Genomic DNA, 24,658 nt, shown 5'->3' on the forward strand with positions numbered 1-24,658 from the left:
AAAAATTAAAATGATGTGGAAAATATTACGCAGCGCCTGAAAATAGGCTTATTGGAAGTTACCTAGCTGGGGACTATTTTCAGGCGCTGCATAATATCATTGCGCCTGCTGCACCCATGGTACGGCAGCAAAGTTCCTTGATTATTATGCCGGAATGAGAGTATAGTTCCTAGCCATATCGGCCTAGAAAATCGCAACTTTTCATTTTCCGTCGGCCTTAGTACACGATGTAACTACAGAAGAGTCAAGTTTTAAATAGGAAAAATATCGAATCTCTTTGGTAATCTTTGTGCGAGATAACGGTCTAATCAGATTCAATGATCTAAGCTAAGCTACCGCTAAAAGTGCTACCGTCAGACCCGGAGATCGGCTGAATGGATTCAAAAACGGTAAAACTCAACTGTTTAACTCTAGGGGAGTTGGAAAATGAGCCTATTTTCAAAAATAGTTGAGTGTTCCTTTAACATCCTAGCCACATAGCAACACTGACTCAACCAATAGTGTGAGTTTGGGGTGGAGCTTTTTGTTTATCCAACCAATGGCAGCAGAGTCTTTAGGAAGTCTGTTTGAAAGCAGATTTTTTGCTGTTCCTTTTGTTGGTGCTAATGATGACCTTTAAGGTGCATTATCATTTAAGGTTCACACTTTTAATAAAAAACATTCTCACTTTTCTTTGCTTGAAGTCAAAAGAAAACTTTCTAAAAATCCTCCTTCTTCCTAATGCAGAAGTTGTGGGTAATAATAGCTCAAAAATGGCGTTCACTGACATACTTCCAAATTGATGATTTTGGACACTCTAATTCTGCTCACATCCTACATGGCATACTATATGAATTAGGATGCAGCCGTAGCGAGACTGTGCTCAGAATAGCAATAAAATGCCAATCTCTACTTACATTATGTCCCAGAACCTCTTGTGGATTGTTTCATCTCATCCCTGGATTTGACTGCTCATATACTATCTAATTAGCCTGCCGGGCCAATGTATTTCAATTACTCTAACGAGGCCTGCAGGATAAAGCATACGTCCCCAGTTAAACTTTATTGTTTAAACTTCATTGTCTAATGTCCAGACGGTAGTATTTGGAATATTGCCTCAAGGATTCGTCAGACCAGTGAGGGAGAGAAAGAAAAAGAGAGGTTTGTTTTCTGGTTGTTCCAAATTGATGATTTTGGACACTCTAATTCTGCTCACATCCTACATGGCATACTATATGAATTAGGATGCAGCCGTAGCGAGACTGTGCTCAGAATAGCAATAAAATGCCAATCTCTACTTACATTATGTCCCAGAACCTCTTGTGGATTGTTTCATCTCATCCCTGGATTTGACTGCTCATATACTATCTAATTAGCCTGCCGGGCCAATGTATTTCAATTACTCTAACGAGGCCTGCAGGATAAAGCATACGTCCCCAGTTAAACTTTATTGTTTAAACTTCATTGTCTAATGTCCAGACGGTAGTATTTGGAATATTGCCTCAAGGATTCGTCAGACCAGTGAGGGAGAGAAAGAAAAAGAGAGGTTTGTTTTCTGGTTGCATTCCCATGCAAGTATAGCCAGCAAAACATCAGCGAATCTTTTAACAATACACACTTGATTCTCATAATGATCCTTCTCTTTTTCTTTGTATAATGAACTATTAGAACCTAAAGAGCTGTGAGTTATGCTGCAGGCAATGCATTATTTATTTTGCATGAATATTCTCCTACTCTGCTGATCATTTTAATGTTCTTTATTATATTATATTATATTATATATATTTTTTCCTGTGATCTATATTAGTTACCTGTTCAAGTGATGTCTATGTGTTTGTTTATGATTGCTTTGCAGCCAGTTTGCATGTTCAGCTTTGAGAACTTGAAATTAATCAGTCAAACAAGAAGTGATGCCACAAGCTTGAGCTAATTGGAAAATTTAAATGTCATCTCTAATCATTTCTTCTCTGGTGAGTTTTGGACGACTCCTAAATGTGGGCATAAAAAGATGGCACTAGTCATAAAATAAGCTTGTACTGCATTTTCATCAGTCAGTTGAGAAAAAATATCTAAATTCAAGTATTTTATGCTCACCATCAGTAATAATGGGGAATATATTGCGATTTAAAATAACTATTTCCTATTTTAATATATTTTTATATGTTATTTATTCCTATGATGATATTATTCCAGTCTTCAGTGTAACATGATCCTTCAGAAATCATTCTAATATGTTGATATTTGGTGTCAAATAAATATTTCTTATTATTGTCAATGTTGAAAATAGTCAATTTTAATCGATTTAAGGCTTGTTAATCTTACTGACCCCAAACTTTTGAATGGTAGTGTATATATGTTTAATGTTTACTACATTCCTAATGGAGTCTTTGGAGAATCTAACGCATGTTTTGGAGTTTGAAAGTGAATCCATGGGGATTGAGCATCTCGTAATGCAATTATTCAGTCTCCTTAATACCTTAATTGGTTTAGATCTACATTAAAATTCATGTTGTTTTAATAATGTGCTGCATTTCAATGTGGCGTACACCATCAGATTTATTTTCCTTCTCTCTAAGATGTTAATAAGCTTATTAGCCAGTGTTTTTAAAAGCAAAAGCTACTCATCAGAGGAGAGATATCTCTCTCGCACATGCATTTTCCCTTACTTTGCCCCACATTTTGTGTCTCCAGAGACAACAGAATGCAGGTCATTAGGTATTAGGCTCATAGTAAACATTAGTTCATCATACAAGTCTCCATATGTTCACAAAACATGGCTTTTGAAGAGTTTACTCACCCCATACTGTTTCAGACCTTCTTCTGTTGCACACAAAAGAAATTTGAAAAATGTTACAAATGTTTTTATCCACAATGAAAGTCTGTGGGTTTCAAAACAGCATTTGTCCAGACCTGTATATAGTGAAATGTTCTTAGAAAAATCTTGTTTTGTGTTCCACATAAGAAAGTGAGTAAATGATGACAGAAACTTAATATTTGAGAGAACTATCCCTTGAAGCTATCATCATTTCTCCTCGTCCTCCTCCAGTTTCCAGTTGTTGATGTGTTGATGTCTGTCTTCATATTGGTGTTAAAATATGATCAGCAAATTGCTTGGAGGATGAGGAAAGTGTGTATGTTTGTGCTGACAGCGCTGTGAGTGTCTGGCTGTTCTAGACGGGACGTGGATTCACTAGAGGAACTGTCTATAATCTATCCAACTCGACGCTGCCTCCGCTACGCCTGCAGCTGTGCGACATGCTCTGTCCTGTCAAGACGTCACGTCATTCATAGCTGGGCTGCATCACTTTGTCTTCCACTTTTTCTCTCTCACTCATTCTCTCATTAGCGCCGACTTACAGTCGACTTGTGCGACAATGTGTCTGCTTGCATTTCCTTCGTCTTCTTTTTATGGGACAAATTACACCCCACACGTGTGATTAATTGGTTCCACTGGAGCCGTGTAATTATTTACATTCTCACTCTCTGCATATCTGAGGACATCATTAAAAAAACAAAAAATGGCTTGCCGATCAAGAGTTGGTCTTTTCCTGTATCGTGGCACCAGTATGTTGGTGTTTAATTATACAGCAGATGAAGTGGTTCTCTTGTTATTATCTTTGTGCCATGACAGCATGTACTTCGAAACCTGATTTACACTCGCACACTCACTGCCATTTGGCTTTCTTAGTCTGGACATGTGTGCGAATGTATCGATTAGTAGTTGTATCAAAATTGGCAACTTGCTAAAAATTTAACTTCCTACTTTATGAATGCTTACTATTTCAAGTTAAACTCATGCACTACATTCAAATGTTCCAGTAGGACTTTTATACAGCAAGGACACATTACATTGATCAAAAATGACATTTATAATGTTACAGAAAAATCTATTTCAAATAAATGCTGTTCTTTTGAGCTTTCTAAAAAAAACATGTATTCCACAAAAATATTAATAAAACATAAAATAAGCACAGCACTGTTTTTAACATTGATAATAATAGTAATTGTTTCTTGAGCACCAAGTCAGCACATTAGAATAATTTCTGAAGGATCAAGGAAATTCTGCTGAAAATTCAGCTTTGTCATCACAGGAAGAAATTGCTTTTTTTATGTATTAAAATAGAAAACAAAATGCTATTTTTACTGTATTTGTATCAAAAAAATGCAGCTTTGTGCAAATAAATGCAGCCTTTTACGGAAACTGTGATACTTTTTTTATTTTAGAATTCTTTGATCAATATGAAATTCAATAAAACGGCATTTTTTAAATAGAAATTGTGTGTAATTGTGTAAAAGTCTTTACTGTCATTTTTTTTGGTTAATTTACTGCAGCCATATTCAATAAAAGTATTCATTTCTTTCCAAAATGTAAAAAAAAAAAAAATCTTACTGACCCTAACTTTTTGAACGGGTATATCTGTCTTATTTTCTGTTTTCCTAATAAAACTGGTACATTTCTATTGGTGGGTCAGACCAATTTTGTAAAGCATAAAAAAATCACAGTAAAGCAAAATTGAAGACAATAACTCTCCATCCAATCCAATGAGCATGCAAATATATATATATATATTTTTTTTTTTTTTTAAAACGAACAAAAAAGTTTTTCATTGCAGTTATCAATTATAATTTTTTATTAGATAATAGCCCCATCCATTTTTGAAGGCCCACCGAAATGGCAAATCTTGCCCATAAGTGAACCCAGAATAGACACGCGCCTTTACAGTTCACTCATGAGTGTGAACCCTATTTATTCACAAAGGTGAGCGCGTTCAACTGCTGAAGGGCTTCAATACTACAATGCTGACATGCAGCTGGGGATAGTGATAGTGTAATTTGCTGCAGGTTTTGCCCAACTCTTGGAGGCCAAGCGTGTAATTAAACCTCTAAAAATGTCAAATGTTCAGAGCGACAGGCATTATGGGTCTTATCGCTGTACCTCCAGGGGTGTGGGTATTTGTGTATGCATGGGTGTTAGGTGGGATACGATGGGTTAATGTGAACCGCATGCCTTTCAGTGGAGTTTTGTGTCACGTTAAGCATATACGTAGCAACTGGCATCAACAACGGGGCACCTGAAATGTCAGTCAGTCTGTGCGTTTCAATGCCTGCTTTAAACAGATTTGTACAACTTTTGATTTCTCTTGTCATCTCTTTTGAGAGCCTGTGAAGGTTTGCGTCTTAAAAAGGCTCCTGTGATGTAGGCTCACTGCCTGTGTCACGCTCTGGCATTTAAATGTCTCCAAAAACCAAAGCTTTGTAGAGCGTGTGGAAAATATCTCAATACTGTCAACTAAAAATGGTTTGTGTTATGAGTTAGAATCAATAAGGCTTTGTGTCAAAACAGCCTAGCTGCATCTTTCAAAGCAAAGGAGACTTAATTACATTTGCAGTATTTCGTTTAAGTATCAGCTTGGTTTTAGAGGTTAAATGTGGATAAATGAAACAACTGAGGTATCTGGTTACAGTATTTGACATATTTTGAGATCTCTTCTAGAACTTTAGAGGAGACACTTGAGGGTCTTTTTCTTGGAAGAAAAGAAGACTCAAGCAGTTATCTTCATTTGCAACTGAGACTTAAGGGTTTCAACCCTCTACGGACACCTTGGGAATTGAAACGCCATTGGCTAGTACATTTTTTAGTTTACTCGCCAGACTGATATATATATATAACTTGTATAGCTTATGAGTGGTCCACCCTTAAGCTGCAAGTTGTTAAGTACGAATCCAACTCTTTAACAGTGTAAACAACTCTGAATGCATGAAACAGCATTGTACCCTGTCCCCCCCCACTTAAAAGCTGAAGAATATCATTTACATGTAGCGCGTCAATTCTCTCTCTCTCTGCGTGTGTGTGTGAGACAAAGCGATGGCGAGTCGTGCGCTTTCACACTAGAGTTTACGGTACGTTAAATACAGGTGCGCTGCGCATCCATTCAGATGAACTGAAAAATATCACAGATCAGTTGACGACGGAGAGTGAAACTCTGAAGCACTCAGTCAGAGAGTGTTTGGCGAGTGAAAATATATCTGTGCTAAACTTATATTTAGCCTTCAACTCACACACTGGCAAGTAAAATCTGAGAATTTATTAGCAATTGGCTAATATTAGACATCATTTAGTCGCCCAGAGTGAAAATTTAGTCGCATATACGAGTGATTTACTCGCAATTTAGAGGGTTGGGTTTTCATACTGTGATCGAGGGAAAGAAAAATGTAGAGAGAAAAAAAAGTTTTAGGTCTGTCAATGTTAAATAATAATTATAATAATAATAGAATTAAAATAATTAAAATATTTTTTATTATTATTTATACATCCACCATAATGTTAGTATTTGTATTTATATTTTCCATTGAATTTTATATATACTGTATACTACCGTTGATTTTTTTAATGAAAATAATATTTTTGTTTAGCAAAGATGCTTTTTGAACTAAAGTGAGAGTAAAGACATTTTATTATTTTAAAAAAGATTTCTATTTCAAAAATGCTGCTCTTTTGAACTTTCTATTCATCAAAGAATTCTAGGGAAAAAGTAATATGGTTTCCACAAAAATATTAATCATCTGAACTGTTTTTCAACATTGATAATAATAAGAAATGTTTCTTAAGCACCAAATTGGTATATTAGATGATTTCCAAAAGATCACGTGACACTGAAGACTTGATATTGTAATCATAATGATAAGAAATACATATTTATTTGTGTATTATTGTGGCTTTTTACTTTTTAATGATACTGGGCTTTTTTAAGCAAAGTCTGCTGTCAGCTCACAGACCCTCACAGTGAGAGCTCGGTGTTGCTTCTTCTGTTTGGCAGCACCGCTCATGTTCTCTTCTGGGGGGATTCTGCAGCACAGGATGATGACTTTACCCGTCAGTGATAGTTTCACAAGGAGATAAAGGTACTGTAAGGGGAGATAGTAGTGCACCCAGGGAACCTTGATCTTGGCTAGAGTGCTGGTATTGCTCTTGAAAGCTTCATATGTCGTATGTACTGATGATTTATCTTTTTAGTCATGAGGAATATAGACGTCTGATTTAAAAAAAAAAAAAGACAGATAGTAGAGTGTGTTGTCTGCACCTTCATAGTTAAAGGAATAGTTCACCCAAAAATTAACATTTGCTGAAAAACTTTTTACCCTTAGGACATCCAAAATGTAGATGAGTTTGTTTCTTATATGAACACATTTGGAGAAATTCAGCATTACATCACTTGCTCACCAATGGATCCTCTGCAGTGAATGGGTGCCGTCAGAATGAGAGTCCAAACAGCTGATAAAAACATCACAATAATCCACATGACTACAGTCCATCAATAAATGTCTTATAAAAGCTTTGTGTGTGTAATAATTTCCTGTTAAAATACGAATGCTCTATCTGATTGCTTTGTCCAGTAAAAAGTTGTCTCATCTGAATAAGGAGAGAAATATGCACAGATCAAGCAACTTTAATGAGTGAAAACATTCCAAAACAGTTCTAAACAAATATGTTGGTGGGTTTTGATGCAAGAGGACAACAGGGGATGGACATTGAAGCGAATTATTATGGATTATGGACTCATATTTTGGCCAGAAGTTTAATGTTAAAGCTGCAGTCCGTAAGTTTTGCCTCTTTGTCGCCATCTCTGTTTGAAAACCTGGAATTGCAGCTGTGTGTTAATGGAAAACGCACAGCTTTTTAATTGACAAGACATTAAGTGATGGACTGTAGTCGTGTGGATTACTGTGATGTTTTTATCAGCTGTTTGGACTCTCATTCTGATGACACCCATTCACTGCAGAGATCTATTGGTGAGCAAGTGATATAATGATACATTTCTCCAAATCTGTTCAGATGAAGAAACAAACTCATCTACATCTTGGATGGCCTGAGGGTGAGTAAGTTTTTTGCAAAATATCATTTTTTGAGTGAACTATTCCTTTAAAATGACTCCAAAATCAATAGTCCTGTAGTTCTCTACAGGCGACCTGGCAAAAAGTCAACCTTGACCTAGATTTGTTGTTTTAAGGCACAGGTTAAATACACCTTAACAAATACCCTTTGTTTCAATGTGTATGAGCCTCAGGCTCTTCTTCATTCCTTTGAAAATGCTTCATGTGTGAGTGTTTCAATGACCTTGTGATTACGGGCTGGCTTAGGGGCCGTTACTCTTGAAGAGAGCCACATAACTACAGAGCTACGGCTTGCTTTCAGCATCAAAAAAGCTTTGTCTGTTATATATACAAGGATAGTCAGCACCAGTTCCATCAGAGGCCGTGTAGAGAGACAGTTAAAAATAAAGGCTGGATACCTTGGGAGAGTCAGGAGGGTGTGACGGGCTGAAATTGCTGGGTATGCTGTCCCAGATTTAAATCTGACTTTGTATGTGGCCAGCCAGCCCAAACCTACTCTTTAACAGCTCCAAAGCTATTGCACTGAACATAACCCTCAATATGTCAGTCTTTAAGTAGTATTGTTTTCGTAACTAGCCTGCAATTGTGGCTGCCTACCCCCAACATTTCGAATCCAGTTCCAACCAAGCCCTCCATCAATTTCGCCCAGTTGTTGGCTGAGAACGTGTGGGAGAAAGGAGAGGTTTTTGTGTGTGTTACATATTTTCTTCCTCTTTTTTTATGCATAATATGAACTTAAACAGATCAGCGCTTAAGATTTTAAGATAAGCGGTTGGCTGTTGTCCGATAGTTGACAGATGTTGTGTGCTCAGATGTGCAATCTGTTAAAAAGCTGTTGGTTTAACAGAATGAGAGCTCAGTTGACCCTAAAGCAGTATTAGATTTGAGATGGAAATGGTTCTGTCTGGCTGAGAAAAATATCAGGAGAGGATAAAGAGGTTGCTAGCGGAAAATTCCATTCTCGCATTGAAAAGCAGTAAATGTTTACCGACTGGCATGTACACGCTGCACCTGGGAAACTGCTGTGATAGTTATTTGCTCAACCAGCTATCACTTTGAATGTTGGTGTTTTTTTTTATGTTCAGGTTTGCCTCTGATTTCCTCTTTGTCACTTACAGATTTCAGGAGAAAATCACAAAGATTTTGGTCGGGCATTTTTTTTGTATTTTAATAACAAAATGGCTTGCTGTGCAGCAAAGCCATTATTTGTATCTTTGTAAAGATCTATGCTATGACAAAATTATTTGTATCTGTATTTGGATAAAACTGAATGTGGATAGAACTGCATCAAAATTTTATATGTAGGGGGCAAGGGGTTAATTGCATTTAAATTATAGATTTCCTGCATTGTATAATTAATAAAATGATTTATTGTTCTTTATTACAACCTTCATGTAAAATAAAGATTTTTTTTAAAAGCTTCAAATATAAAGACAACAGTATAACTGTATAAGTCAGATTTTTATTTTATTTATTTTATTATTTTAATTTAATTTAAATTTGATTTTATTTTATTTCACAGGCGACTGTTTCCATCATTTTAACCCGAAATCACTCTAATTCGACATCTTAATATCCTATTATTTCTTAGTATATTTATATCTTAGCATCTTAGTTTCATGTATTATGTTACCCTTGACAAGTTCAGATTTCTGAAACAAATAATACAAGGAGGAGACTTCAATTTGTTCACTGTTTAGTCTTCTATTCAGTTAGTTTTAATGATAGTTTTATTTATGATTTTTAAATAACATTTTTAATATGTCATTAAAAAGTATCAGCGTGATTGTTGGATAATAAGTCTGATAAATATACTTTCTCTCATTTATTATGTGATTTAAATTAATTATTGATGCCTTTCTGAATATAAGGTAATCAATTTCAGACACATCTTTACCAGATAGGGTTTTACTTATCTTTGTTAAACACTTATGCACTTCTATAAAAGTTATGCCAATGAATTTTCAAAATATATTTAAAATATTTTTTGAGAGCCTCGAAAACACTTTAAGGCCCTTAGTAGCCAATAAGCAGGACAACACTAGTATATCTAAACATTCCCTTTTGCTTCACGTATACAGTCAATTCAAAATGCTGGTTAGTAGCTTTAAATGTTGTTCAGGGACCCTCTTCCTCTCTAAATATGCAATTTTTGGCTGGAATAAGCTGTAATGTGGACCAGTATGCTAAAAACCAAAAGTCTGACCACGTGAGTGAGCGCATTCACAATCAGCAGCTGAGAATAACTCGTCGAGTCACCTGTCTGGGTGTCACAGCTCATGAATGTACAATTCCCATCACTTAGGCAACCCTTGCCTTGATGTCAATTCTAACCGGGATGGCCAATTAGGATATATCTCCAGATGGAGAGGGCTAATTCAGACAGCACGACTGAGCCTTATTCAATCCTCGAGAGCTCGTATGAAAATGCCCCTTTATTTATGCTTTATGTGTATTGACACCCGGAGGCAGCCTGAACCAGACGACCTGCGCTTTGACTTTTTCTGGACCAGATGTTGCTAATGCCTCCTCAATCCAGTTGCCTCAGGAGTATTAGTAAAAAATATCCATTTCAGTGGAGATGTCAGGAATGGCAGAGTGAAAGACGGAGACGAGAGATTGAAATTGATCTACAGAGGAAATAAAAGCTGTCTGTGACTGTCTGTGCTGGTTTGTGTTTCCTTGCTGTCGATCCATAGTGTAGGAAACCTCTATTTCCCGTCTCGTCCCATTATTGGTTTTTCCCTGGGTAAAGTCTGGTGTTTTACAGCATATGTGTCTTGTCTGCTCTGTAACGAGAAGATACATCCTCAGGATGGTGCGATGTGTGTGTCTTCTTCCACAAGTGGGTTTGAACTCCACAGAGTTAAGAGCCATCTGTGCAAACATGGATGTGTAGTAAAGACCACATACTTAGGTCTGCCGCACTTTATGTTCATATAAAGTGTATAATTATGAGCTCTCGCCCGTGGCAATGAATGATAGCTGTGTTAGTCAGCGACCTTGCGTGTACGGAGTCTATTGAATTAATTTATTGACACCCGGGGTGTTTTTTTATTTTTTAAATCTGTAATAGTTTAAGGTTTTTATTTGGTTGGCCTTCAAGCTGGTTTGAAATCTAGGCTTTCAGTTTTTCTTTTCAAGTACGGCCATTCATTCTTGCTTAAAAGGATAGTTCACTTAAATAATGAAAAAATGTCATCATTTACTCATCTTCACATTCTTCTAAACCCGCATGACTTGTACACTGCTGTTCAAAAAAAAAGCAACGACATATTTTCCACTTCACAGGATTTTTGAATCGCACTAAGAAGTGTGAATTGCTTGAAACTACAATAAAAACCCATGTTAGACCAATAGTAGGCCTATGCATTGCTGCATGAATAAATTATAGGCTTATTGTTATAAGATTATTTTTCACTGTTTGCTGACTTTTTAAACTTTTGTTGTTGTTTTGTCATTGTTGGTAGTTATTTACATTTAGTAAAGGAACAAATTCAAATTGACACAACAAGTTACTTACAATTAAGACGGTAGATAGTTGAGAGACAATAGTTGAATGCATCAAGTTCTGAACAATTCCTATTTTACAGTGTTTCCATGCTGTTGAATAGTTCAGAAAGAGTTACGAATTAAGATTGTTTTGAATACATTTTGTGGTTTTGCATATAATTAGCCTACCGTTCAAAATATTTTTATGTGTTTGAAAGAAGTTTCTTTGATTATAAATACAGTAAAGACAGTAATATTGTGAAATATTACTATTTAAAATGACTGTTTTCTATTTTAGTATATTTTAAAATGTAATTTATTCCTGCAATGGCAAAGCTGAATTTCCAGCATCATCACTCCAGTGTCACATGATTTTTCAGAAATCATTCTAATATACTGATTTACTTTTCAAAAATCATTATATTATCATATTATTATTATGTTCAATGTTGATGTTATGAACAAATCATTCAGATCTTATCAGTGAATCTGTTGATCCATTTCTCAAAACGGATTATTACGAATCAAAGCTATCATATGGCTTTCAGAAGAACTAGAATGTAGTGCATGAGTCAAATGGACTACTTTTACATTTCTACATCCTTTGTGAAGCTTAAAAGCTCCAGTCCTTAAATTATTGTACATTATTTAAAAATATACCTTCTGTGCTCCGGAAAAAGGATGTGAGGGTGAGTAAATGAGAATAGAGCTTTCATTATTTGGGTGAACTCTCTCTTTTATTCATCCCTACATTTGGTTCAAGATACAACCATATTTCATTTTATTGCTGAAGATATTCCTGTGATTCAGCTCTGAATGTGAGCGACTGTAATATGTAGAGGATCCAATGTTTCTATAGGAATAATTAGATCATATTGACCACGGTGCTCTCCCATTACTTCTCTTGTGTTAGAGGAGGACAGTTTGAGCAGGAAGCCACTCAGACCGCAGTGTGTATGTGTGAGAGAGAACATAACCGGTAGTACTGCTGAAATGTTTCATCACTGTCAACATACATTGTTATTTCCTGCGTGACAGACACTGGACCACAGCAGGAATATGTCATGTTGTCATTTGCAGCTATGATTAAAGGAAATTTCTGTTTATGACACCCTTACTAACAACCAGCCATTATGTTGTCCCAGTGGTAATTGGTTAAGTTTGTAGGTACCTTTTTTGACATTTTATTTCAAGTAAAGTGGAGAAAGAGCGGGAATTTATGGATAAGAAATCAGGCAATGTTGTGAGCTGGATTCGAACTCGTAGTGTCCATATGAGCACCATAACTCGATGTGCAAGGGCATGTATTGTATCTCTATTCAGAGCTTGGTAGATTACTTGCAAATTGTAATCCATTACTGATTACAAATTACATGACAAAAATTGTAGTTAGTATCGTAATCCATTACATTTTTGGTAGGCTAATAGAATCGGACTACTTTTTGGTTACTTTTGACCCAACTTGTTTATCATTGATTTAAATAACAATCTTGGACCATACTGATATAACAATAGAAAGAGAAAGAAAATATATTCCATTTGTTGTTATTAGCAACAAGAACCATACATCAAGGTTTTCCAAACTGGGTTTTGTGATTTTAAAGGGGTCCTTTTATGCTCTTTTACAAAGTCTTGATTTTGTTTTGGGGGTGTACTAGAACATGCTCTTGTAGGGTTTTTCAACTCAAAAAGGGAAATATTTATGACGAATTATAACTGGTTATGATTCATAATAAATATTTAAGTGTAGGCACACCGGCGGCGCTGTTCGGCGTCTGTCCACGGCGCCCAGCTATGTCGTGTTGTACTTGTAAGAATTGTTCTAGACATGCCGAAAAGTTCGTTGTAGTTCTTGAAAAAGGATTTTTTAAAAACGAAATATCTCCCTTTGGAGTGGATTTTGAGATTTGTAACTTTCTAGATCTTTTTTATGCCCAAACATACACACTACACACTGACTAAAATTAAAAAAGTGAAAAAGCATAATAGGACCCCTATAATAATAATAATAATAATAATAATAATAATAATTTATTACTATTGTGTGAATGAGATGTAATCAATAAAAAAGTAACTGTAGTCTGATTACAAGTATTTTAAAATGTAATATAATATAATTACAAGTACTTAATTTTTGGAATCGGATTACGTAATGCAGATTACATCAGTTACAACCCAGCACTGTCTGTATCTGATTTGAGACTTTCAAGCAAATGAGTTCGCATAAAACACCTTTAATGGATGTTTGCACTTTTCACAGTCAAGGTATTCATCCACGCTAAAGTGTTTAATAATACAATACAAAATCGGCAGTAACATTCAAAAGAAATGATGATTTTAATGTTGTGCAAGTGTTTAGACTGTAAAAAACTAACATTCACACCAAGAACGAAATTGAATTCCTTATTTACTGTATTTTGCCATTTGATATGTTATGAGTGTGTGTGCTTGATAATACTGTAATTGAATATCAAATGGGAATTGATCGTATAAGAGAAAATCTGAAAAAGCACTAGAAAGCGATGGCTCCACTCTGTCCAGCATCTACTGACAGGAAACTGTGTGTGCGTTCAAAAAGACAAGAAGATGTAAAGTCCTGTTTCCATGCGCTAGACATGAGTCTCCACTCCAGACCCATCAACAGGCCATTCAGATCTGCAGTGTGTCAGTTACTGAGTCCCTGCTGATGAGAGCAACTTTGGCGTAATCGAGTTCTGTATTGCCCTTCGTGCAGACTGACTCAATTTCATCTGTACTGTCGTAGTGTAGAGAGGTTATCCCAAGGAAAGCAAGGATGATGGAGTGATTTTTGATTGACAAGCATTCAAGTGCTAGTCGTGCTGCAAAATCCATCCAGGAGACCCGCAGTCGGGTTTTAAAGAGCAAGAGCTGCCTTTTTTTTTTTTTTTTGAGTGAGAGTACCTAAAGGGACAAAATTATATTTTATTTTAGTTAAGTGTAGTTTAGGGGATTTTTTTGTTTGTTTGTTTGTGTTTGTTTTATTTTGCAGAAATATGTTGTCATACATTCAGTCAGTAATCAGAGTGATTTAATGGGATAGTTTAAAATGCTCATTAAAATGCAATTTTTATTTTATTTTTAATGTAAGTTTATTGTTTTTTATCTTATTTTGTAGGAATACAGATTAATTGAAAGGGTTAGTTCGCCCACAAAAATAAAATGCTGTCATTATTTGCTCATCCTCTTGTTGTTTCCAGTGGAACAAAATGTTTTTTAAATCTGCATTTCTTAATACAACGACAGTTCATAGTGACCACAAGCTCTTAAGCTTCAAAAGGACAAAAAAATTTTTACTAAAAAAGCGAATTATTAAAAAAAAAAAAAAAAAATTTATCTTGCCTCATTTTCGAATCAGACAAGTTATAATATGAAAATCCATTACTTTTAAATATATGAAAACATGAAAAATTATTTTATTTCAGCTGCAACATTTCTCATTTTAATTTAGTTACAAAAAAAATAACATTGACAAAAATGCGTGGGGCATTGAAGAAGCTTTACTTGGCTCATTTCGAATCAGACAAGTTATAATATGAAAATCCATTACTTTTAAATATATGAAAACATGAAAAATTATTTTATTTCAGCTGCAACATTTCTCATTTTAATTTAGTTACAAAAAAAATAACATTGACAAAAATGCGTGGGGCATTGAAGACTGACATGGAAGATAAGAAATTTTTGACTAAAGTCGTTATTGTTTTCTTTGCGCACAAAAAGTATTCTTGTAGCTTCATAAAATTACGGTTGAACCACTGATGTCACATGGACTATTTTAATGATGTCTTTACTACCTTTCTGGGCCTTGCAGGGTCAGAAAGCTCTCGGTTTTCATTAAAAATATTTTAATTTGTGTTCCGAAGATAAATGAAGATCTTAGGGGTTTGAATCGACATGAGGGTGAGTAAATAATGACAGAATTTTCATTTTTGGGCGAACTGTTCCTTTAAGTAGTTGTGTGCAAGTATTAAAGAAAGAAAGAAAGAAAGAAAGAAAGCTATTTATAGAATGCTTTATTGGCGAATATCAGACCTCTGCCAGAGCTGTTGCTCTTCAGCTGAGTCTGAAAGCAATCTATAACACTGTAAGTTTCTCAGGAGTGCAAAACTAGATGGAGTTTTTCTGGCTGTATGTGAGCAGTGTGAGGGGCCCCTGTGGAGTGTGTATGCTCTGCGGTATGTTCTCTGATAGTCTACGGCTCTTCAGAGGGGCTGGAGTGCAGTTCCCTGTGCTGATTCGTGGAAGTGGGGTCAGAGGTCAAAGATGAGAGTGCTGTCAGACTCTGTTCCATGTTTCGTGTGTGTTCATCGTGACAGAACAGCGGACCAAACCGTAAGCGGCATCCCTTCCCCGTGTTTGATTTCCGGTTTTTGTAAGTTTTTGTTTTGCCTTTTTTCCCGTGCGCTCCTCCACGTCCCCAAATGGAGGAGCGTTTAATGTTCATCACAGTGGCTCAGGCGAGCCCAGACCCCATCGTCTTCGCGAGGGAGGACACGCCTTCCGGAGGGGGGCGTTATGTCAGACTCTGTTCCATGTTTCGTGTGTGTTCACCGTGACAAGTGCAGGAGGTTGGGGAGATGAATGTGATGACCTCAACAGCTGCTTTTTCTTTATCTGGCTGCATTCTCTGCCTGATGCTCTTTTACTCTGACATGTTATTCTCAGTATCTCTCTCTCTCTTTTAACCCCTTCATTTATCACTTTAAATAAAAATATTTACCGGTTTAAAGTTTGAAATAATTAAGATTATTTAATGTTTTTGAAAGGTGCCTCTTATGTTCACCAAGGCTCCATTCATTTGTTCAAAAGTGCAGTAAAAGTAATATTTTGAAATATTATTACAATTCAAATTCTGTTTAAATATTTTTATTTTTATTCATGTGGAATGGAAGCTGTGATACATTACCATTAAAAAGTTTGGGGTAAGTTTTGTAAAATAAATAAATAAATAAATTATATTAAATTGATCAAAAGTCACAGTAACAGCATTTATAATGGTATAAATGATTTATATTCTATGTCAAATAAATGCTGTTGTAACCCTAACCCTAATTTTCTATTCATCAGAGAATCCTGAAAAAAAATGTATCAAGGTTTCCACAAAAAAACATTCAGCTGCAGCAAAAAAAGGGGGGAAAACTGTTTTCCTCCACATTATTTGGTAACACTGCATTATTTGTTCAATTATTTGGTAATCGATTCTGATCGGTCAATCCTCATCTTTTGCAGCATATTTTTACAGTACATAATGACCACTAAACTATATAATTTATTGTGATGTGATGCTTTCATGATGCTTTCTTTTCACATAACAAAATCTTCAACTCATTAATATTTATGTTATGTTATTAAAATTATATGTTATCTCCATGTATATATTTCCTGTGTAAAAAGTGGGATAATATACCGTACGATCAGCCAGTCATTATCATCAGATCCTGCCTTTAAGTAATGATCTGTTACATAATGATTTTTAAAAAAAGACTTATTAATGAAGGTTATGAAAGTTATTATAAAGTTGAACCAATGAAATCAGTCAAACCTTATCGCGCTCGTTCAATCATTCTCTCATTTTCTCTGCAGATTTCCGAGGCAGATGCCCAGCGCTCTATGCTCCTGCCCCAGCAGTACTGAGCAGAGTCCCGTGGACCCCCATGGCTCCCCCCGTGGAGGGAACGCCCCTGGCCCGCTGCCTCGTCCTGCTGCACAGCCTGCTGCTGCTGTTGCCCAGAGGAGTGCCCTGCCGGGGGGCCACACGGGCCCCGGAGTCCCCCTGCCATAGAGCTGAACACCCACTCATCTCTCACACAGGTCAGCATTTGTATCCCACACACCTCAGCATGACAGCACGTTACAGGAGAGCTCTGGACTTCATTTAGCATCTTAATTAATTGTGCTTGCTGAGATAAGCACCACTATTAGTATTCGCTTGTTAATTTATGACGTATCGAATACTGTTTCCGGGTCCAAGCAATTGCTCCATTTCAAGTATACTAGATACTCTCTACAGCTGTTCTACAGCTGTATTCATTCATAGCACACCTTTAAGCTAAGCTTTTAAAAACTCACAGTGTACACAACAGTCTCCAGACTCACAGCATCCCCGACACTAGTATTTTAATGATTTAGAAAAGATGAATCTGCCAATAAGGTTAGGATTTTTCAGTAATGCTACAGCACACATAGAGTGTATAATAGCACTGTATGTTATTTGCTTTTGGGATTTGATAAATCTGGACCCAGAAACAGTAATGTGTGGTGTGTTAACAACCGGATTCCTGAAGTTTGACTTATAATACCTAAAATATACTTTATTGCAAATCTATAATCCTACTCTTTTATGTATAATATATGTTTATTGCAAGTCTATAATTTTTATGTATATGTAATTTAAAAATACATTGAAATGTATTGAAAAGTAATACATAAAATATATAAAAATATATGAGTTAATTTACTCAGGAAAATATAAGTTTATATATTTGATTTCCTTTTCATACAGTTTTCTTTGCATACATTTTCATACATCCATTTTTTAAATACTTGGTCATGTGTTTTTAAATTGTCCTTGAGCTATGCTTTTTGACTGACTACAGCACTAAATGCATTTTTTTTAATAGTGTGTTATGGGCTAAATAATAGAGACCTAATAACATTGACAAACTCAAGTCACCTTCCCCCGGCTTAAATTACAGGACTCCCTTGCCTGGAGAACATGTATTATAATCAATGTAAATTCAGCGGGCGGATTTCAGTAAGTAATTGTAGAGCTGAATGTCAAAGCCAAAGGGATTCTATTGGAGCTAATGGAGTGGAAATGCAAGGTCAATGTTTTAGCTTAGTGATCCGCTCTGACTGTAAGTGAACTCCTGGAGAACCAAGCCGTCTGTAAGCACGACCTAGTGAGTAGTGACACAGACTAGTAGCTCATTAACCCATTGATTTTTAGGATGTGACCTTATGGCTGTTCACCATCTGTGTTACAGAATGAGTGTGAATTTCAATGTCTAACACCCGTCTCACACACACAAACGCAGGAACACAAACCTTTTAATTAGCACCCCATTCATTAAATATGCACAGTGAGTGCAGTGGTAATGGCGTTTATGCCCAGCAGCGACAGGGAGGTCTGTCACACACACACTCACACACACTCTTCATTCCAAGCCCATAACGGTCCATTGGCACCGTTTTGAAAATGCAATTCTTATGGTTGCTCAAATAATCTCGGTTCTCCCTGTTTGACTGAGCTTTTGAATCAAAGCTTTCAGATCATTGAACGAGCCCCAGTCTACACATTTAGCAGCCGCCCTGCTGCAAAACCAAATACCTGCACGCCAGCTTTCACAAACAAAACCCCTTCTTCAGTAAAAACATTTATTCAAAGAGCGCTGGGATCTGCAGGCACTGGCTTTTAGCTGGTTTTCTCTTATGTATTTGTTGGACTGCTCCACTAGGTTTCTAAAATAAGCCTTGAACTCTGTATACCCTTTATGGCCCCAGTTCTCATCTGGAGTTCAGATTATGCTGTTTTCCGAACAAGCTCTTGTATTTAGTGGTAAATACATTGTATTTAGTTACAGCTGCAAAATTACTCTATATATGTCTGTGAATTTGTATATTAAAATGTTTTTTGTTAATTAAAATAAATAAATAAATAAATACATTTAAATATGTTAACACATTTAAATAGATTGTATTACGTATTTAAGTTATTCTAATACATTAAAAAGTCTTGTTCTCTTTTTCTTTGCTTTTCTGCATGTAGTTTTCTAATATATAGGTAGTTTTTGTACTATAAGTTAATACATATATAAAATAGATTTTAAAAATTAATCTTTACTTTAATAAGAGTTCTTGTTTTCATTATTTCATTGTTTATTAATTTATTTAATGTCAATTTAAATAAAAATAAATCAATACATTTAAATATGCTAATACATTTAAATAGATTAAATAGGAGTTCTTATTTTTCTTTCTTTCTTTCTTTCTTTCTTTTTCTTTCTTTCATTCTTTCTGTATATGTAGTTTGTGTACTAATGTTTATATTAATACCTACATGAAATAGAAGTTTTTCTATTCTATTTGTGTTCTTATTTTTATTACTTAAAACAATATTTATTTTAAAATGTTAATTAAAACAAATTAATTGAAATATGTTAATGAATTTTAATAGATATGATTAAAGACTGCATTTATTCTGTAAAAATTCAAAAACTAAAAACTTATTTTTTTGTTTACTTTTCTACGTTTCATTTCTGATCTGCAGGTAGCTTGTACTAATCCTGTATCATTTAAAACTTGGCACTGTGTACAGCAAATGTTGATCTCTCTTATGTTAAATTGCTTGCAATGTTCTCCGTTTGTAAGTCGCTTTGGATAAAAGTGTCTGCTTCTAATAAATGCAGATGTAAGTTAGATAGATGTCCAATTATCAAATCTTGTCTCAGTATCACCTTAGTGAACCAGAATTCAACATAGAAAGAATAGATAAGAAAAGGCATTGATTACTGAAGCTTTTCACACCTTAAATGAATTTCACATTTGAATGCTGACTTAATAAACACCTTATGTTTTTCTGAAATTTCATGCTTTGTGAAATAGTTTCCCCTGTAATTATAGTCGAACACACTGTGCTGTGCTTATCTTGACAAAGGCTATATAGAGAAGAGTGATTGATGGGCCTGTTTTTTTTTTAAATCTAAACCTTTCAGACTTTGTCAGGCCACCCAGTAAGCCAATTTAGAGTGAATTGATGGCTGAGAGAAACATTTTGCTCTCTCCTTAAATTTGCCTTTTTGAATCAAGCCTGCAGTCTGCATTTATAGTGGCAAATGTTCCTAGCAGCCTCTTTGAAAAAATCAATAAAAAGGGTTGAGTCACAGAGACGCGTGTCTCGATCCAGACAAAAAGAGAGACACTGGGAGCAAGAGACTGTGTTTTCCTAAACGGAACACCTCTGCTCTCTTCTCCAGAGTGCTGTGGGGACACGTTTCTCTGTGGACCACATAATCCTTGTCCGTTAGGGAGCAAAAAGTGGGAAGGACATCACGGACAGTCAGCTTTACTCAGTGCAAACTATAAAGAAGATAAATATACATCCCCTCAGCCATGTCAGAACTCCAGCAGAGCTCCACTGTTAGATCTCTGTATAAAGACACACTGGTTGACTGTAAAGAAATGTTAATATCTGCACCGTGGAGCCGTTGTGCTCTGCTCATAAGTGCCGGTTTGTGCAATAATGTTCTGGACTGATGTTGCACACTCATAGTGAGTCAGGTTTGCATTTTGTTTAGACTTCAGAGAGTTTTTTTTTTCTTTCTGGGAAAACAAGTTTTTTCTTTTGTTGTCAATGACAGGTTTAAGAACCAGATGGTTCCCCACAGGTACAGTACATAGCTTATGATCGGTAGGAGTGTTGTCTGTATGGACTTGTCAGAGCTCTTGCTGCATTGTATGGCTTGGTGGAAAAACAAACCCGACACTAGACTTTTTGTTTGTTTGTTTTATGTTATATAAATCTTATTTTCCTACGTTTCTTAAGTATGCAGTTTCTAGATCATTAATGTTGATGGTTTAGTATGTAGTTTTCATTGTGTTTGTGTGTATCTGTGTGTGTATTGTTGAAATTAAAGTAGTTCTGGCTAACATTTTTTAATACGGTTTTATACATAAGCATTATGAAGTAGCTCACATGAAATCATAATGAACAATATTTTACAGCATTTATTAATCTTCCTTAATGTTATTTTTGTATATATGCCAATATATTTACCATTTAAAAGGAATAGTTCACCCAAAAATGAAAATTCTGTCATTAATTACTCACCCTCATGTCATTCCAAACTTGTAAGACCTTCATTTATCTTGAGCGCACAAATTAAGATATTTTTAATGAAAACCGAGAGCTTTCTGACCCTCCATAGACAGCAACGGAACTGGCATGTTCAAGGACCAGAAAGGTAGTAAGGACATTGACTACGTTTTAGGGATGGAACGATTACCGGTTTCACGATAAATCACGATAAAATGCCCTGAAGGTTAGTATTACCATTTAAAATTGAATTATCATCAAAACCGACTTTCTACTCGTCGTTTCTGGATGAGGGTAAGGAACAGATACTGCTGGCAGCGAGTTGTGTTTTCCCCAGAAATGCGATGCTTTCTTCCCCACCATCGTTTCTAATCTGCGTATTATTACAGGTGCGCGTCACGTCATTCATGTATGTCACAAGCAGAATGTACGCCACCTATGTTAATACGATTATGCTTGCTGCGATTATGAGTTTAATCACATTATTTAAATCGAAGTATTGCGTTTACATGAGGTAAAGTTTAATCGCAATATTGCCAAAATCTAATTGTAATCGCATTAAGAGGGTGCATGTAAACGCACTCATTGTTAAAATAGTCCATGTCAGAATCAGAATCAGAATCAGAATGAACTTTATTGCCAGGTATGTTTTCACATACGAGGAACATATGTGACATCATTTGTTTTCTTTGCGCAAAAAAGTATTCACGTAGCTTCATAAAATTAATGTTGAACCACTGATGTCACATGGACTATTTTAATGATGTCCTTACTACCTTTCTGGACCTTGAACGTGGTATACCGTTGCTGTCTATGCAGGGTCAGAAAGCTCTCGGATTTCATCAAAAATATCTTAATTTGTGTTCTGAAGATGAACGAAGTAATTAATGACAGTTTTTTTGGGGGGGTGAACTATCCCTTTAACATTTAAAGCTGTATAAATTTGCTTTAATGTGAAGGCACATGAGTTAACAATAATCCGTTAATTACACTGGAAAAATCTGGTGTGGAAACAATTTTCACTCAGAATTTGCCAGTAAATTTCACAAACAGTTACAAATAAACGGCAAGTAACACATTGAGTAGAAAAATCTCAATATTTTCTTTTAAAACTTACCTCAACAATTCTTGTTTTATTTAACTTCAAAAATCACTTTTTACAGTTTAATGTTGGCAAATTCAAACTTATTGTAAAGTATTTCCAATTTTGTGTTTACCAGAAAATATTTTTGAGTGGTACAAATGCTCTTATTTGTAATCAGTGTTCTCATTTCTCAATTTTGACTAAAGCATTTGATGAATGGTTAAATGTTATGGAAGAGGTTTTTTTTCCCAATGTTGTTGTTTTCTCAATTTTTTAACATTTCTAAGTGGCAACATTTGGCAACAATACACACTCTATGTAAAGTGGTTTTGTCTCATTTTAATTACAAGTTTGTGTTGGGCTACTCTCTCTGTAATTTTGGTTAGAAAACTTGTTTAAGAGCAACTTTGCGCCAGAAGACCCCGGCATTTACACAGCTACGGCTTGGCAGACGTTGCTTCCTGTACTTAAAGAATCTTTGCAAAGAGCAAACATATTAATGTCTATTAAAAGAAACAGTCCTTGACAGTTCAAGAAAACAAGTTTAAGAGCAAATTAAGGCAAGAGTTCCTGCAGTTTTGACAGCCATGACCTTGAAGGCTTTAAATTGCTTCCATGCTGAGGTTGATTTTTGGAAAGTGCCCGTGTTGTTTTACATCTTTTATATGACATTCATTGCTAATGTGGCTCTTTCACACATCTGACTCTTGAATTAAATGTTTTTGCAAGACAATTTTAGTTCTAAACATTATTTTGTCATGAAATGACATATAACATATAACAGAGTGTTCAGTGTATCCTGAAAAGAATGTGAAAATATAAACAGAACATAAATGCCAAGCTGACATGAGTAGACTACATTAAGTCATCCAGAAGCCCTAAAAGAATTAATATATAGTGTTATCATATGAAACTGCTTCTCAGAAACACTGAAGAACCACATTGTGTGTCTCCAAATTCACTTACGAGTTCCAGTCTTGCTGAAGTTAGGGCTATCCCATAGAGACATGCAAGATTTATGGAGGAACATTGTAGTAACTGATGCTGTGGATCTTTAGGGAATTCTGGCTTCCTTTTGTATGCTCGAGATGTGCTTCTTCAGAAGAAAAACAACCCTATCAGAGTTAGAGGAAGCTTTGTTGTTCAGCAGAGCTGTTAAACTGATTATTAAAATAAAAGAACTTTATTGAAGAAATGTTGTAGATTATATATAATTCATTTACTAGGTTTGTAAATTATTCTATATTCATTATTGTTTTGCAAAGCACAAAGGGCAAGAACTAGTGGTGCAACGGATCACAAAACGCACGGTTTGGATCATATTACGGATTTTGAGTCACGGATCGGATCATTTTTCGGATCAGCAAAAAAATAAAATAAATACATTTGTGAAAGCTTACTTTAAGTACTTCTATACCACAGCACAAAATACTAGCTTAACTAATAAAGTTAGTAATAAAACAAGAACAATTACACAAATTACAAGCATTGATGAATACAACATAACACAGTTACAAATAAAGTCAGTAACAGTAGTATTCAGGTGCAGAAAGGTAATAACTAAGTGTAAAATAGCACAATAGTGCTCACTGCACAAGTTAAATACAGATTAAGAGCTGTGGTGTTATTTGATTAGCAGAAGCAAGTATTTATTGGCTGCTGTCTCTTTAAGACCAAGTGCACGGACATAATACTGACACACATCCAGTTTCTTTCTCAGCTGTTTACATTCACTTAAGACATAACTGACTGTTTTTACTAGAATACTTGCCAAAACGGGTATTGTATCATAACTTTGTGTGTATGTGAAAGAGGAATCAATTCGGTGTTCATGCGGTATCTCTCTCTGCGTGTGCGCGCTTATCGTGTGGCGGTAGCGGCTGAGCACATAGAAAACAGCACGCAAGTTTAAATTGCTTGAATGTGTAAATGATAAACTTTCACTCACTCATGGTTAAACTTAACAGCTAATCCGCGAATCACATGCGTGCCGAACCGTGGGGCCTGGTCCGTACGGATCACGGATCATCTACGATCCATTGCACCCCTAGCAAGAACGTGTCTGTCTGATTGTCTCTCAGATCTATCTATCTATCTATCTATCTATCTATCGTCTGTCTGTCTGTCTGTCTGTCTGTCAGTCATCTATCTGTCTGTCTGTCTGTCTATCTGTCTGTCTGTCTGTCAGTCATCTATCTGTCTGTCTGTCTGTCTATCTGTCTGTCTGTCTGTCAGTCATCTATATGTTTGTCTATTTATCTATCAATCTATCTGTCTGACTGTCTGTCTGTCATCTATCTGTCTGTCTGTTTGTCTGTTTGTCTGTCTGTCTGTCTGTCTGTCTGTCTGTCATCTATCTATCTGTCTGTGTGTCT

At 35.6% G+C, this 24,658-nt stretch overlaps 1 protein-coding gene across 1 annotated transcript in view; it reads left to right on the forward strand.

The window, feature by feature from the left end:
* LOC107727199 (semaphorin-5A-like) overlaps window positions 1-24,658 on the forward strand; it is a 147,310-nt gene that overhangs the window by 21,201 nt on the left and 101,451 nt on the right. The window contains exon 2 of the mRNA XM_016536991.1: window positions 16,969-17,196. Within this exon, the coding sequence (XP_016392477.1) occupies window positions 17,040-17,196 (157 nt within the window). The 5' untranslated portion in view covers window positions 16,969-17,039. The remainder of the gene's footprint in view (window positions 1-16,968; window positions 17,197-24,658) is intronic.

Source organism: Sinocyclocheilus rhinocerous, unplaced genomic scaffold (assembly GCF_001515625.1).
Source record: "Sinocyclocheilus rhinocerous isolate Xijiao unplaced genomic scaffold, SAMN03320098_v1.1 scaffold65, whole genome shotgun sequence".
Classification (NCBI taxonomy): Eukaryota; Metazoa; Chordata; class Actinopteri; order Cypriniformes; family Cyprinidae; genus Sinocyclocheilus; species Sinocyclocheilus rhinocerous.